Source organism: Typopeltis vanoorti, chromosome 12, assembly GCF_054136105.1.
Source record: "Typopeltis vanoorti isolate ZY-2024b chromosome 12, IOZ_Tvanoo_1.0, whole genome shotgun sequence".
In the NCBI taxonomy this organism is placed as follows: domain Eukaryota; kingdom Metazoa; phylum Arthropoda; class Arachnida; order Uropygi; family Thelyphonidae; genus Typopeltis; species Typopeltis vanoorti.
The window spans coordinates 32275007-32293220 of NC_143560.1; the positions used below are offsets into that span (position 1 = coordinate 32275007).

The following is an 18214-nucleotide window of genomic DNA, read 5'->3' on the forward strand; positions in this document are numbered from 1 at the left end:
TAAAACACGGTAGTTGTCTCCATAATTTTCAAATATGTACTCGGAACACCGTGCAAGCCTAAAAGAAAGGATCTAATTCAAACTATCAGGTTTTAAAATAAAGGAATCTAGAGTATGTTGCTCGAAGGCTTTCATTTAAAAGTTAGCAAATGGAGAGGATGGTGGTGAGCCTAAGGCTTTTTTATCTTCTTTTTGTAGGTAAAAATTATTAACATGAAGTAACCAGAATGTAATATATGAGCAAAGAGCCATTAGTATCAAGCAGAAATTTGTTCTCTAAGTGAATAATTGTATCATTAATTGGAACATTTGTGAAAAGGACAGAAACATCAAACCCAGTAATAATTTATCTTTGCTAAGTGTTATGGTCTTATTTTAATTTTATGAAATGTGTGTTTTTTTATACAGGAGGGAGGAGAAATGACCAAACAGCTCCTTGAGTGCTAATGTTAGTTTCTTGGCTATGTGATAATTATGACTGTCTCTATCTTCAACTATCAGTCAAAGCAGAACGTTATGTTTGTGCACTGTAGGTGAATGTCGCAATCAGTGACACAAGTCCTCTTACAGAACAAATTCTACATACTGCATTGTGGTTACTTTCTGTGGCAAAATAATTTTTATGTACAAAAAGAAGGTACAGCCATAGGCTTTCTGCTGGCTTATACTCAGCAAAGGTGTGAGGACCAGGTTTTATACTTGGAGAATTGCAAATAAGTGGAATAGATTTCCAGAAAGAAATTGTTGTGAGTGCTTTGTTGATCAGTGCATTCAAGGAGAGGCATGGATATTGTGTGGGTGTCTTGTAATGTCTTCACCCCATAGAGGTTTCCATACAGTAATAATAATGAAGATATGAAGATAAATGAATGAATAATGAATAGTGAATAATATTTATCAGTTGTCATTATTATTTACTTTTTTTTTTTTTTTTTTTTTTGTGTGTGTGTGTGTATTTGATTATATTTTTTTTGTTTCCAGGAACTGAAAGATACCAAAGCTTTCAGTTATTATTTCCATCAGATGCGAAATGACTTCCTTGCAGGAAGTATACCTGAAGTCCATCAACATAAAAATAAAGCACTGGGACTAGTTGCCACAGATATTATTCGTAGCAAAATAGAATTAAGGCAAAATCCAGAAGATGTTGTTAATTATCGTGATTTTCTTCCACATGAATTAAATAAAACTCACATACTCCTTTTAATCAAGAAGAATTTACAAACTGCTATATCCAGAGGTTGGAAAAATAGCAAACAAAATGTGGATTTTGTTAAGGTATGTATTTATGTTCTGTTATGGTAATAGAACTTATTTTGGATCTTATTGTAAGCCCTTATTAGTGTGTAGATAGCATGAAGCAGAATTATGACTACTGTATTTCATGTATAAGCAGGTTTTACTGGAAATTACAAAACAAGTGGCCATGAAAATGATCCCAAAATCTTACACATAATTTCAGATCATATTTTCTTGTGACTTAGGTGTGACTAATGTTTTTGCAAGTAGAAAAGTATACTTTTATCTGGAAATCTGAGTATTATGAAAGTTAAGTAATGAAATATATATCTATCCAGGGATTACAGGAATAGTTTGGTATAACATTGTTTGCTATAGTGAGTATTAACTGTATGTGTAGTTTTTGCATGAAATTATTTCTTTTAAAAACTATGCATGTAAGTTTTTATTAGAATTGAAGCTAACAGCAGTAAAACTTCTGTCCCCATGTTTTTTAGAAAATAGTTTGGATATTGGCATTTAAGGATTTGATAAATATTCTTGGAATTTGTAAAGTGCAGAATTTGTAGAAAGAAAATCGGCAAAATAATACTCAGTTGAGTTTTTGTTCCACCAAAGAAGACAATTGATATCTGTTGACAAGAACATTAGAGAAAGAACTGAACCATGATGGATTGGTATTAATTAAGAAGACCAAAAAAAAAAAAAAAAATCATCCATAATCCCACACACTTTAATGGACTAAAATGGATATTGACTTTTGTTGATAACAAAAGGAAGAAAATAGATGATAATATTACATGCCTAAAGTGACTTGAAAAAACTTCATTTGGTTGAAGAGGGGCTCCTGGATTAGATTCTAACCCTTAATCTTAGTGTATTCATGGTACTAATGCAATAAGCTTACAACCTTATATGGACAGGATTCACATTTAAAACAGAAAAAAAAAAAGAAAGAAAGATGGACCAATTGAGAATGCTCTTATAACGTAACTTAATATGTGTTTGAAATGTCTAAAGAGCACATGCTAGATTTCCTCAAAACTCTACTATTATCATAACATTCCAGAGTTAGGCATGTAAAAATAAGTGGAATGAATGGAATTATGAATTTGTTATCATGTTGTGCTATGATGTGTTTAGCTTAAGCCAGTGCAGAATAAATTTGGACATTTGGGAGTTAGCCAGCACATCCTTCATCATTCAGTATCCAGATGAATACCTACTAGCAGGGCACACTATAAGAAAGTGAGGATCAGACATTAGGTCAGAAATCCCCTGTTGGTTCTCTGCATTCTCAAATGGCTATGTGTTGGCTTTCTAGTTATCTAGCTTCAACCCTTAATATTTTTGGTACAGGTAACAGGGCCGTTTTCTCCCAGAAGCCTAGGTTTTTAATCCCATACCTCAGAAAAAAATCAGTTATAGTAATCGCATTATTTCACACAATAATACCTAAGTATGAACAATCAATCACTGCTCTCATCGCCAGTGTCTACATATTATTCTTAGAAATGAATCCAACAACCAATCGATGAAGGATGGGGCCTGGCAGTCTACTGATTTTAAAAAGATTAGGGCTAAAAGAATTCTACTCTCTCTTTAGGAAATGAAAAGGGAATAAGTAGAACTTTTTCAGTCCTAACTTTTGAAGATGCACTTTGAAAATACACACACCTGACCGACATCCAATCGATTGTGTGTATTTTCAAAGACTAGACTGTCTGTTTTATAAAATAAATAAATCTTCTAAGATACGCACACTTGACTTTGGATGGTTTCACTGACTTGGACATTTTGGAATTACATATGAAGCAGTTATTTCTGTGTGGCCAGTATCTTAATTCCATATGTTCTCTGGCCAGTTTGCCTGTTCTGCAGGGTGATAGTTAACTAGTGATAATTCTTAATAATCCATAACTTCAATAAGTGATAAGAGTTTTATTTTACTTCATAGTTACTATAGGTCAGAAGGCTCTGTCCTATCATTTTTATTTCATATGTATTTTTGTTTATGTCAATAGGAAGAATATATGCAACAGCTTAGTGAATTAGTTCCTGACTATGGCTGTGAAAAGTACAGTGTTCAAGTAGATGATGATGGTAAAATATGGCAGGTTGTGATACAAGTTAATCCTCATCATCCTAAACAAGCTGGTTTAAGAATGCAGGTGCAAGGATGTGAATCAGTAAGTCCATATGTTGACTGTGAAATAACACAATCATTATTTCACATATGTAAAATAATGTACCTGAGTTTAGCTTAAATGGCTTTCATTTCATGTTAGACAATACAGTAATCTACCATTTATCTGACCACATCAGGAAGGCAATTTGGCATTCTGATAACTGAAGAGTTGGATAATTTAAGTACAATTATATGGTGCTGTACCAGAAGTATTTTGACTTGAGAGTCAGTTAATTGAATCGTTGTTGTTTCGTAGATTGGATAAACAGTAGATTACTGTAATAGGAAATCCAAATATGTCGGTAGGGGAAAGGGTGATTCACTATGTAAGAAATATCTTAATAATACATTTTTGAAAATTATGGAGACAACTACCGTGTTTGAATAAAAACTTTAGTTTAATATAACTAAAATCTACATTCGACCTTTATATCAAGGTCATCTTCTGGAGCATTCACAATATACACAGAAAACAAGCTGCACTACAACCACACTGGTTTGTTAAAGTTACTGACCAACCGCTACAACAATTGTTCACCTGAGCTCTGGTGAAAAAAAAATTATACATCAACTCTCGAGTCCTATTATTAGTGTTATCTGTTGGTTGTAGAAATACATTGGGCACAACAACAACTCTATGTATCTATCTATATACATATATTAACATCATGATTATACATGTACATTCCAGCCATTTGGTATGGAATTGTTTCTAATATTAGCTGAAGATTGGCTAGAGTCCTGACTTATGCTGGATCTTATATATTAGGTAGGCTGAATGTGTGCCATCCAGATCCTTGGAAGTTTCATGCCATCTTTGTTGTTGTTATTTGGGTGGTTTATAAGGATTTCGCAGGCTTCCTTAAATTTCCTTTCATACCAGGTTTTTGTATGGTGTAAAGAGCGGGTGCTTTTCAAGTCGAGTTCATGTAAGGTGTTGAGCGCGTGATCTGAGAGGCCTGCTTCACCAAAATGGTTATATTTAATGTGTCTAATGTGTTCTTTCTTACGTATAGGGATTGTACGTTCTGTTTCACCAATGGATGGCAAGTTACAGTTGCAGTGGATGCAATAGACTCCAGGATGTGCCAATGGGAGGAGAGGATCCTTAGAGGAGCTGATTATGGTTTTAAGTTTAGTGGGTGGCCTAAAGGTGGCATTGAGGTCATAATGTTATAGGATTCTGTTGATTTTTTCTGATAACCCTTTAATGTATGGGATGGCTATGGTTTTACTGTAATCTAGATTCGTTTTTGTTGTTGTTTTATGGAGTATTTTATTGATAGTATTTTTGTTATAGCCATTATTTATGAATGTGTCACTGATGATTTTTAGTTCTTGTTTCAGGGCTTGCTGGTTAGAGCAAATTGTTGTAGCTCTATTTTTAAGGGTGTTAATGACTCCATATTTTTGTGATGGGTGGTGGTATGAATTAGCATGTATGTATAGGCCCGTGTGTGTCGGTTTTCAGTAGACCGTGAAGGAAGATATGTGACGTGTGTCTAGGAATGGGAACGAGTTTTGATTTTCGATTTCGATGGTAAATTGTATGCATTCTTGTTGTTTGTTCAGATGGCTAAGGAATGTGTTTAGTGTTTTTTGCCCATGCGGATGATAGCGAACACATCGTCAACGTATCTAAGCCAGACTATCGGTCTTAGCGTGGCAGAATCAAGAGCCCTTTGCTCAAAAGTTTCCATATAGAAGTTAGCGATTGGGGGGGATAGTGGTGAGCCCATGGCTGTACCTTCTTTTTGTAGGTAAAATTTGTTTTGTCACAAGAAGTAACTGGACTGTAGTAGTACATGGGCAAAGAGGGCCATAATGTTGGGCAGAAATTTGTTCTGTAGTAGGAGAATTGTGTCATTGATGGAGACATTTCTGAAAAGGGCAAAAACGTCGAAACTGACTAATAAGTCATCTTGGTCGAGTGTTATGTTTTTAATTTTGTTTATAAAGTGTTGCGTATTCTTTATGTAGGAGGGGGGAATGACCTACCAACTCCTTGAGTGTTGATGCTAATTTCTTGGCTAAGTGGTAATTGGAGCTGTCTATTCCTTCCACAATTGGTCAAAGCGGCACATTTTGTTTGTGTATTTTCGGGACCCCATATGTCCTGGGGGGGGGGGGGGGCATGGTGGGGTTTGAGTTTTTTTACTGTGTCCGATGGCCAAGAAGTGACAGATTTGAGTAGTTACTTTGTTTTATCCTTTATCCTGTTTGTTGGATTATAATTTACCAGCTTATATGTGTTGTTATTGGCTACTAGTTGATTCATCTGAAGTATGTATGTTGACCTGTCAAGGACGACAGTTGCTTTGCCTTTATCTGATTTCGTTATTATTATGTTTTGGTTGGCTTTTTAATGACTTAATTGCTGCTAGTTCTGATTTTGTGAGATTGTTATGTATGGTTTTCTTATTGTTCAGGACATTACTAGTTTCTAATCGTATTTTATCGGCTATATTGTTGGGTAGAGTCCTTTTCTTTCTATGTGGTAAATGAAGTCCAATTTGTTTAACTTTTTAGGTGCTATTGCGTAAGTTAAGACCTTTATCCAGTAGTGCAATTTCGCCACTGTTCAAGGTGTGGCTTGATAGGTTGATCACATGGTTCTTGCTTGCCGGTGGTTGGCCAGCCATGGCTCACCACTACCCCCCCCCCCAAATCATCAGCAACACATTCATAAATAATGGCTATAACAAAAATACTATTAATAAAATACTCCATAAAACAACAACAAAAACGAATCTAGATTACAGTAAAACTATAACCATACCATACGTTAAAGGGTTATCAGAAAAAATCAACAGACTCCTATACAGACCACCTTTAGGCCACCCACTAAACTTAAAACCATATTCAGCTCCTCTAAGGACCCTCTCCTCCTATTGGCACATCCTGGAGTCTATTGAATCTGCTACACCTGTAACTTATCGTACATTGGTGAAAGAGGATGCACAATCCCCCATATACATAAGAAAGAACACATTAGACACATTAAATATAACCATTTTGGTGAAGCAGGCCTCTCAGATCACACGCTGAACACCTTACACCAAATGAACTGGAAAAGCACCCGCTCTTTACACCATACAAAAACCTGGTATGAAAGGAAATTTAAGGAAGCCTGCGAAATCCTGATAAACCACCCAAATATCAACAACAAAGATGGCATGAAACTTCCAAGGATCTGGATGACACACATTCAGCCTACCTAATATATAAGATCCAGCATAAGTCAGGACTCTAGCCAATCTTCAGCTAGTATTAGAAACAATTCCATACCAACTGGCTGGAATGTACATGTATAATCATGATGTTAATATATGTATATAGATAGAGACATAGACTTGTTGTTGTGCCCAATGTATTTCTACAACCAACAGATAACACTAATAATAGGACTCGAGAGTTGATGTATAATTTTTTTTTCACCAGAGCTCAGGCGAACAATTGTTGTACTGGTTGGTCAGTAACTTTAATAAACCAGTGTGGTTGTAGTGTAGCTTGTTTTCTGTGTAATTGTGTATGCTCCAGAAGATGACCTTGACATAAATGTCTAATCGTCAAATGTAGATTTTAGTTATATTAAATTAAAGTTTTTATTCAAACATGATAGTTGTCTCCATAATTTTCAAAAATGTATTCGGATCACCGTGTAAGCTTAAAAGAAAGGAAATATCTTAATAACATGCTGTCATCTTTAACATATATAAATAATGTGTTCTTTTATGCTGACATACTGTAGTCATCCTTGTGAAATAATATAAAAAAACACATAGATTGAAACATTATTAACATATTAATTATGTTAATATTTTTTGGACTGTATCAGTATTATTTAATGGTTCATTGATTGCCAGCCTTGGTTGCATGGATGACATGGATTTAGATTTTGTAAATGTACTACAAAATGTGTTCCTATGGATTTAGATTTTGTAAATGTGCTATCAAAATGCTAAATATATGTTGAGTTGAAAACATGGTAGAATATAAAGTGTGTGTAAAAAGTAATAGAAGTTGTAGCTACAGGTGCTAATAGAGGAAAAAAAACAGGAATGCACACCAATCATGTGTCATAATTAGCTAAATTAAAAAAACAACTACTACTAAATGATTTTACATTCTAAGTAAATCTGTACAATAAGGATGTCATATTTATTTACATTATACTGATGGAATAGATCTGCAAGATTCTTTAAAGAGGTGGCCACATTTTCAGTAGCTATGGTGGATGATTCCTTCAGTTCTTTTTGTCTTCACTAGACCAAACACATGATTAATAAGATGCGACTTAGCCAAATAGAAACACTTGAAGCTCATATTTTTGCAGTACCTGTTTGACTATAAAAATTAAACACTCACATCACTTTTATTCATCCTCTCAGTGTACATATGCACATCGAAAGCATCCCCGGGCATGCTTACTAAACTCCTGCCAACAAACAAAAATGCACTTCACTTACTGTATTCAACTTACTCTTCCACAGCAACCTCTTCTTAACTCTAGCTTGACTGTGCCCACATGTACCAACAGTGGGGGTTTTAAAGTAATGATTTCTGCAGTTCTCATACTACTTATAACCAAAAATAAAAAAATACTTTCACTCACACCCATCACTCATATCAGACAGCACTCCTACACTTTAAGTAATAACTAGTTGTTTTTTTTTTCCCCTCAGACATCAGAAAATATTTCCTATTTACTGTATAATGATACTTACATAGCACATCAGCAGCTAGAGCAAAAGGACGTACATAAAAAAATGACAAAAGTATGGATTTATTGATGCATTTAGAAGATAGAAAAGTCAGAGCTGATCATATCAAGTCCTAATAAACAATAGAATAATTTAGAAGACTATTATTGATAGTTATTTATATCCCCACTCTCTCTTTTTGTTGCAGTTCTCATCTGTCCAAGATGGGTTGAGTTTCCTGATTAGGGGTTTTTAGTCAATGCAGCTGGCTTGCCATTCCTCTGCTGCATCCCCTAAGGGCAAGTATTTTATGTTTGTTGATGTGTGCCTAGTTTGCCTGTTTTAAGGGACAAAAACTTGCATTTCTGGGAGGTGGGGGGGGGGGGCTCTGCCTCTGTATGAGACTGCCTAATGCACCTTTGATTGAAAAGCCCTGATGGTAGCGATTCTTCATGCCATAGATGGGATTCAAACCAACATCTTTCCTACCAAAGGCCTCCATCGAAACCAACTGAGCTGTGGAGCGTCTCTCTCTCTCTCTCTCTCTCTCTCTCTCTCTCTCTCTCTCTCTCTCTATATATATATATATATATATATATATATATATATATATTATCATAATTCATTTTTACTCAGTGGGATATTATTAAAAAGTTTTAATGACTGATACCGAGAGATAAAAAGATGAAATGTTATATTTGAAAAGATACTACTAGTTTAATAGTTTCGTTGAATTGATCAACATCTTCAGGTATCACAATCAAAGAAATATATGAAGAATTACAGAGACTTAAAATTGCATTAACAGAACAAGTACAAAAAGACAGTAGCGTGTTTCAAAAACAAAATGCGAGCTTGAATTCCAAATAAACATAGACTATGCGCTGTCGCGAGTGCACCAATACCGAACAGAGTCAACATGTGCGTCAGAGAGATTGAAACTTAGGCTGTTGTTGATATGGGAAGAATCTAGAGAAATTTCTCTAGATTCGACAATCTTTCTCTTGAGCTCATCATAGCACACATGGATGTTAGAAGTTTCAGTCCAGTTCACAATGTGTTGGCGGCCTTCGTCTGAGTTAACTGAAAAGAGAACGTGGCTAGAGAGAGCTCTGGCTCTAATCCTGTTTTCTGAGATATCTCTACGGTGTTCTTCCAAACATAGAAGGATGGATTTAGCAGGCTGGCCATAGTATGGCTTTCCACAATCACATAAAATTGACAAATTTCTTTCCCCCAGTCACTCAGCTACTTCTGAAGATCCCTCTTCTCCCAGAGCCTTCATCTCTTTGCCTTACATCAGCTCTCTTTCACCAAAACTGGCAAAAATTCTCAAGAAGTTTAACTTCAGAACTTGCTTCACTACATTCCCAAAACCTCGTTCAATACTTAGTAAACCTAAAGAGAAACATCTTCCAACTCAATTTCCAGGAGTGTACAAGATTTTATGTGATTGTGGAAAGCCATACTATGGCCAGACTGCTAAATCTATCATTCTACATTTGGAAGAACACCGTAGAGATATCTCCTATAACAGGACTAGATCCAGTGCTCTCTCTAGCCACGTTCTCTTTTCAGTTAACTGAGACGAAGGCCGCCAACACATTGTGAACTGGACTGAAACTTCTAACATCCATGTGTGCTATGATGAGCTCAAGAGAAAGATTGTCAAATCTAGAGAAATTTCTCTAGATTCTTCCCATATCAACAACAGCCTAAGTTTCAATCTCTCTGATGCACACGTTTATTTGGAACTCAAGCTCGCATTTTGTTTTAAAACACGTTACTGTCTTTTTGTGCTTGTTCTGTTAATGCAATTTTATGTCTCTGTAATTCTGTATATATTTCTTTGATTGTGATATCCGAAGATGTTGATCAATTCAACGAAACTAGTAAACTAGTAGTATGTTTTCAAATATACCATGTCATCTTTTTATCTCTCGGTATCAGTCATTAAAACTTTTTAATAATATATATATATATATTATTTTGATTTATTTTTTACGATTCCTACCACTGAAAGCTGTTTTTTTGTAAATCTATAGTCCATTAGTACCATGGATGAGCTAAGAAATTTTTTTCTGTTTTTATCAATTTCATATATTTTTTACCTTCTAGAAACCCACCTCTAGAGACCAAACATAGAACTTTTTTGAGCCACTTCAGGCCTCCATAAGTGGGATGATGGTCTCTTTCTCACCTAAGGACAAGCACAAACATCTATGGCTGCAGTGGGATTTGAACTTACCATCTGTTGGTTGGATAGTAATTACATTAATCATTCAACTAACCAGGCTATCAATGGGAACTATATTATCAAAGAATGCAGTTAAAGTGAATTTTATCGTAGGAGTTATTATGATCAGTTCTTTTGTTTATGCAGATGGTATCTCCTTAAAAGTACTACATATTTTGAAAAATCCTTATCTAAATGAAATAATTGCTATGTTAAATTTGATGTAAAAAATACCTATAGAAAGAGACTAAAATTATGAAAGTAGACAGAGAACATTTATATTAATAGCATTCTCATTCAGTAGTGAACAACATTTAGGAATGATTTTTATGATGCAAATGAAATATAGAATATATTTCAAATGAAATATGAAACAAATGAAATATATTCCTCTTGAATAAATAATTATCAAACAAGGTAGAAATCATCCACAACACATTGTGTCATATAAGATAGTATTCAAACCAATATCAGCATATGTATCTGAGAGTTGGATTAGAAATGAAATATTGTTAAAGATCAGGTGTAAATGTTTCAAAAAAAAGGGGAGGCACAAGGTAGTAAACAGGACAAAAATGGCATCTTTCATATCATAAATGAAGATATCAATAAATAACTTGGCATTATTAAAAATGCGCAGAGTCAATTAAAGTGGTATAGTTACTTAAACAGATTGGGACATAAGAGATTAGCAGAATTGGTGTTATTATTATTATCTGAGATCTACAGGAAATCAAGGACTTATCAAGGGAGGCTATACCTCACCCAAACCAGCTGTCATACCTTCCCTTAAACTCATTCACACTAGATGCACTCAATTCCTTTAAGGGCAAACTATTCCACTCACTCACTGTTCTGTAAGAAGAAAAACCTAGCTCTTACCTGTAAACAAACTTAACTTCCATGGATAGCCCCCTGTTCTCTCTCTCTCCACCTTCCTTATAATGAAAACTGTCATCAGACAATATCCTATAATGCTTATTAAGAAGTTTAGAGACCTTTATCATATCACCTATCTTTCTTCTGTTAACAAGAGTCTGTAATCAACATATTAGCAATCTATCCTTATAATCTCGATATAATCTTATAACCTGTCTTTGCACTATTTCCACAGCTTCTTTATTCTCTTGAAATCTGGAGTACTAAATCTGTACACATTAGTCCAGCTGCAGTCTAATAATGCCTTATAAAGAGGCAAAATGATTTTCATATCCTTACAAGTCAAGATTTCACTTCAGCATTGTACTTATCATCTGAGTTGTATTTGCAGCTTTTGCTATGTGACCTTTGAACTTCAAATTCCTATCTATCATTATGCCCAGATCCCTATCCTCATCAATTTCATGTAGCATAACCCTACTAATATAATATGCTGCTGGAAATCTCATTACACCAAAGTGCATACTTTACACTTACTGCCATTAAACTGATAGCCGTTTTCTTTTGCCCAAATTTCTAGCCTATTCAACTCATTCTGTATCAGTAGTATCCCGGATTACTCTGCCTATCTTCGCATCATCAGCAAACAGTTGCATATCTCCTTTTAGACCCTCCCTTATATCATTAATGTATAGACTGAACCTTGAGATACACCACCAGTCACCTTAAACCTGGCAGATTCACATCCACTATATACCATTTTTTGATATCTGTCTGTTTATCATCTACTTATCCAAGTCAAAAGTTTATTTTCCAATCCCATATTCTCCAGTTTATGCAACAGCCTTTCATATGTTATTCTATTAAATGAAAGGGTGATGTATAGCCTCCCTTGATGAATCCTTGACTCCCTGGAGGTCTCAGATAATAATATAATAAAAACACCTATTATGCTGATCTCTTATAATATCTTCCAAGTCAAAAGTTTATTTTCCAATCCCATATTCTCCAGTTTATGCAACAGCCTTTCATGTGTTATTCTATTAAATGAAAGGGTGATGTATAGCCTCCCTTGATGAATCCTTGACTCCCTGGAGGTCTCAGATAATAATATAATAAAAACACCTATTATGCTGATCTCTTATATCCCAATCCATCATTATCATAGTGTATCCATTCCCTTTATCCAACTCGGCTGTAACATTGTTATAAAATTCTCGTGGAAAGGCTTAGACGTTGATAATGCATTTTTAATAAATAGCTTAAGGAAATTACAACGTATACTAGGATATACATTAAAATAAATTTTAATACACTACCAATAATTTTTTTTCATGTAGTACTATCATATCCTGTACACCCCTTGAGGGTACATGGCAGGAATTTGATGATGATGATACCAATATTTCAGCAACGTCACATTGCCATTTTCACAGGAACTTAAAAACAAGACACGTGCACACAAACACAACAAACAGTAAATGAGGACGAAGCAGGAAGCTATTCTTTCTTATAAAAGTCCTGATGGTGCCCTCTAGCAGGCAATGTTGGTGTTCTTGGGCGATTGGGCTAAAAATCTTCTGTTGTAGGTTTACCAAATTTGTTGAGGTTTGGATTGTTTATAAGGGCTGAGGCTGATTCCATGAAAAGCCTTTTGTATTTGAATTTATGACGGTGTGTTATCTTGGCTTTCTTCCACCGTATTCTATTGCTGGTATCCAGCGCATGGTCTGCAAGACCAGAGGGGCTGTATTGGTGAAACCGGATGTAGTCCTTGTGTTCTGAAATTCTGATGTTTGCTATCTTGCCTGTTTGGCCAAAGTAGGACAGCTTACAGCTGCAAGGGACCTGATATAAACCGGGTAGATCTAAGGGAGGTGGTTGGTCTTTAGTGGAGCGGATAAGGCACCCCAATTTTTTATATGGTCTGTAACAAGAGGTCAAGTTATGTTTTTTTAGGATTTTGGTAATTTTTTACGAGGTGCCTCGGCTGTAGGAAATGGTGATGAATTTAAAATAATCCTTGTTGTGAAGGGAGGGGGGGGGTTAACTGGTGTCAATATTTTTTGGATTTTTTTTGGGGGGGGGGGGTAGCCATTGGCTGAGAAAGTGTTGAGGATGTGGTTTAGTTCCGTGGTTAGGGCATTGTCATTTGAACAGATAAGTTTAGCCCTGTTGTATAGTGTCTTAATAACTTCATATAGTTGTGAGGGTGGGTGGTGGGATTGTTGGTGAATGTATCTGCCTGTATGGGTGGGTTTTCTGTAAACTGAGAAAACCAAGGTTCCATCAGGCTGGCTGGTGATTGTTATGTCTAAGAAAGGGAGACTGTTATTTTTCTCCTTTTCCAGGGTAAACTTGATTCTGGGGTGTTAGGAAGGAGAGGAGTGTATCAGAGCCATGTGGCCAAATACCAAACACATCATCAACGTAGCAAAGCCATATAGTTGGTTTCTGTTTGGCAGACTTTAAGGCTTACTCTTCAAAAGTCTCCATAAAAAAGTTGGCCAAGGGTGGGGAGAGTGAACTCATGGCTGTCCCCTCTATTTGTTTGTAGAATTTTCCTTGCCAAATGAAATAGCCTGAGTTCATAGTCAGCTGAGATAGGGCTGAGATATTGGGAGGAAATTTAGCTTGGATTAGCTCTAAGGTTTCTTTGAGTTGGACATTTGTGAAAAAGTAGTACTTAACGAAACAGACTACACAGGTAAGCTTAAAGCTCTATAAAGGAGGAGACGTCAAAACTGACCATTATGCCAGTATGTTGAAGTGTAAGGTTTTCTATGTTGACTATGAAATGGGTTGAGTTTTTTATGCATGATGGTGTGTTGCCAGTATAGCATGTGAGCGCTTTGGCCAAATGTTTAGCTAATTTGTATTTGGGGGGAATCAATATCATCCACTATGGGATGTAATGGCACATTTTCTTTATGTATTTTTGAGAGTTCATATATATGGGGGGTATGGAGTTAAACGGTTTTAATTTGTTAGTGACTTCTACAGGCCAAGAAGTGACCTTCTTAAGCAGCCTGTGGAGTTTTCTGAGTTGTGAGTTGGTGGGATTGTACTCATTAGGGAGGTAAGTAGCCCGATCTAATAATAGTTCTTTAAGCTTACCTGTGTAGTCTGTTTCGTTAAGTACTACTTTGGCTCTTTGTTTATCCGCTTTGGTGATTATTATTTCTTTGTTTTTCTTTAATTCCTGCAGTGATTTATATTCCTTATTGGATATGTTGGTTTTTGGTGGTCTAGCTTTGGTGAGAACACCAGCTACATCCAATCTAATATCGTTGGCCATGTGGTTTGGAAGGTGGCAGATTCCACGTTCAATTTGGATCGTTATATCCTCAGCAGGTAATTTTCTGGGGGAATTGGCAAAGTTGTGGCCACATGAGAGAGAGTGTTGAGTGCTTCAGGCATCACATTAACTGAAGAAAGGTTGACCACAGTGTCGGTAAAAAGTTTTGGTTCGGAGGCCGAGTTCTTTTTTAATTTCTCAAACTTCTTGATATGTCGATCTCGTACTTTTTTAAATTCTTTATCAGTAGCAGCAGTGCATGAGATGTTGTATAAAATTGACCAAAGCTCATGGTTTAAAGTGCTAGAAAGCTCTTCTTCGAGTGCCTGTATCGCTAAGTGTTAGCTTGGAGACAGCACGTAGTGGCGATTTGTTGCGCCAGTTAACCACAACCCCCCTCCTCTCCCCTTTTACAACAAGGATTATTCTAAATCCATCACCATTCCCTACATCCAAGGCACCTCGGGAAAAAATTAAAAATCCTAAAAAAACATAACTTGACCTCTTGTTACAGACTATATAAAAAATTGGCATCCCTTATCCACTCCAATAAAGACCAACCACCTCCCCTAGAATTTCAGAACACAAGGACTACATCCGTTTTCACCAGTACAGCCACTCTGGTCTTGCAGTCCATGCTCTGGATACTCGCCACAGAATACGGTGGAAGAAAGCCACGCTAATACACCATATTAAATTCAAATTTGAAAGGCTATTCATGGAATCAGCCTCAGCCCTAAGAAACATGCCAGACCTCAACAAATTTGGGAGACTTAACCGGATGACCTTCAGCCCAATGGCTGAGATACGTACATAGCCCGCTAGGGGGCACCCTCAGGACTTTTAGGAAAAACAACAGCTTCCTGCTTCATCCTCAGATACTGTGTGTAGTGCTTGCATGCACGTGTCTTTATTTTAAGTTCATGTGAAAATGGCAATGTGATGCCGAAATATTGGAATATAGATTAAAGTTTAATTTATATGATTTGTACATTGTACATTCCTTAAGTAATTTAATGAGCATGTATAACCAACATCTAAACTGTTTTCTATGAGAATAATGAGATGAAATATCATTAAAGGATGTTTCACATTTCAGTTTCTGTTTATCTGAGTTAGAATTTCAATCTGTTGAATTAATACTAAAAATATATATGATCTCTTTCAGTTCAATTTGTTGATTTGAATTGCAGAGTGTAATGATAATAAAATTTTGCAAGTTAATACAGTAATCTACCGGGCGCAAACTTTGTTTGCTCACACTTGGATAAAGGATTAAACTAATTTTATTATACTCTAACCAAGTGAAAAATAAACTTTCAACAACCTTCTCTAAATCCAGAGTAATTTATTAAAAAAGGGTGGCACACCATTTGGCAACTCCTATAGGTAGAGATGACCTGCGAATGCTTCTGCCTGGTATTTCCACTAGGGCTTGGCTCCCACTGAAGAGACCTCAATAAAGGTCGAAACTAGTCTGGGTAGTGGCTCTTCCCTTAATGCATAACATTAGACATATCCGCAAGGAGATGTGTTTTGCATTATAGGAGATACTGAGATAGGAGTGTAGGTAGCTTTCTCCACCTTTGCAACGAGTTGCCCTGGTGTGGTATCACCTTACCCCAGTCCTGAAGATACTTCAGGCGCAAACTTTGTTTGCTCACACTTGGATAAAGGATTATACTAATTTTATTATACAGTAATCTACCATTTATTCAACCTTCAAAACAATGATTCTTTAACCCTTTATGCTCAGATCCCTATCCTCATCAATTTCATGTAGCATAACCCTACTAATATAATATGCTGCTGGAAATCTCATTACACCAAAGTGCATACTTTACACTTACTGCCATTAAACTGATAGCCATTTTCTTTTGCCCAAATTTCTAGCCTATTCAAATCATTCTGTATCAGTAGCATCCCTGATTACTCTGCCTATCTTCGCATCATCAGCAAACAGTTGCATATCTCCTTTTAGACCCTCCCTTATATCATTAATGTATAGACTGAACCTTGAGATACACCACCAGTCACCTTAAATCTGGCAGATTCACATCCACTATATACCATTTTTTGATATCTGTCTGTTTATCATCCACTTATCCAAGTCAAAAGTTTATTTTCCCAATCCCATATTCTCTAGTTTATGCAACAGCCTTTCATATGTTATTCTATTAAATAAAAGGGTGATGCATAGACTCCCTTGATGAATCCTTGACTCCCTGGAGGTCTCAGATAATAATATAATAAAAACACCTATTATGCTGATCTCTTATATCCCAATCATCATTATCATAGTGTATCCATTCCCTTTATCCAATTCCACTGTAACATTGTTATAGAATATGAGCATATAAAAATAATCATAATTAAAATTCTGAATATTTTTACGAATTGTTTATGTTAAAATGTTTATTAGTTTTGTTTTCATAACATGCATGGTCGGCACTTGCTATGTGCCCGTTATGGAAATTGTTTTGTCAAAAGTGATATGTAAGGAAGTCAAAAAATTGATGTACTTACTATATTTGATATTTGTATTACTTAAAAGAATTTTATTGTAATTTAAAATTATCAAAGGTTGTGTTTTATGAAGACATTCTCTTGTCGCTAACGGAGACAACGTGTCAGCCATTTTTTATACCTAACGTCTTGCTTACCAGTTTCATGGAGTGCGCATGCTCACCGAGAAGTTTGATGAGTGATTGACAGCTGACAAGAAAGCGTTCGGTATCTGAGTAACAGCTGTAAACAAGAGAGCGTTCGAAAGGAATTTAGAACACAGGCCGGCAGATATTTAGGTTCTTTTTATGTTTTTTTAAGTTTTTTTTATGTGACAGTCGGAGGAAAATGAATAGTATATTCCGAAAAAGGAATTGTGGAACTATTAAGTTTTTAATGTGGAAATAGTATGTGGATAAATAAAAGGGAAATATTGCTATATTTTAAATGGAATATTGGAGGAAACACTAATTGAAAGATTTATAGTAGATTCCGAAAAGGGAATCATAGAACTGTATTGGAAGAGTTAAGACTGTCAATAAGTATTTAGTGAATAAAAGAAGAATTTGCTATTTACGTTCAAAAAGAAGTTTCGAGAAAACTCTGAAGAAGTTTCATCTGTATTAAGGACTCCGGATCTGACTATTATTTCTACTAAAAAGAGACAGAATTAAGTCAGGAAGATTTTATGTGTGCTACATGAGTGATGAAAAAAGATCCTGTGTAAATGAAGAATGGAGTCATATATCTTCGGAAAAGTGCCTTGACAGAGAGAGAAACTGGCTATGAACATTTTGTCATTTTGAGAACAAAGTGTATAGTCTTAAGTGTAAATTTAATTTAAAAAGACCTTGGATCCAATTAATTTGTAGTTATGTAAAAGTTGTTTGAAGTGTATATATATTGTTTTTGTTTTATTAAATGTGTTTATTTTGTATTTGGTCTTGAGTCAGTGATTATTTGGATTCTGAAAGAAAGAGTTCAGATCATTGCACCAATTGGAGTGAACCCGTGTGCATATAATAATATATAGGTACACTCGGAAATAAAAAAAAAATAATTGTTAGAAACAGAGATCATCTCTATGGTAGGATTAATATTTAAGATAATATATATGAATATCCTATATATATATCTATATAAAAAACCACCAAGTATTAACAAGC

General features: G+C 35.5%; 1 protein-coding gene across 1 annotated transcript in view; it reads left to right on the plus strand.

Annotated features, from left to right (window-relative positions):
• hop (tyrosine-protein kinase hopscotch) overlaps nt 1-18214 on the plus strand; it is a 251815-nt gene that overhangs the window by 56650 nt on the left and 176951 nt on the right. The window contains exons 3-5 of the mRNA XM_090401853.1: nt 982-1278; nt 3264-3428; nt 10453-10458. Coding sequence (XP_090257979.1) covers nt 982-1278; nt 3264-3428; nt 10453-10458 — 468 coding nt within the window. The remainder of the gene's footprint in view (nt 1-981; nt 1279-3263; nt 3429-10452; nt 10459-18214) is intronic.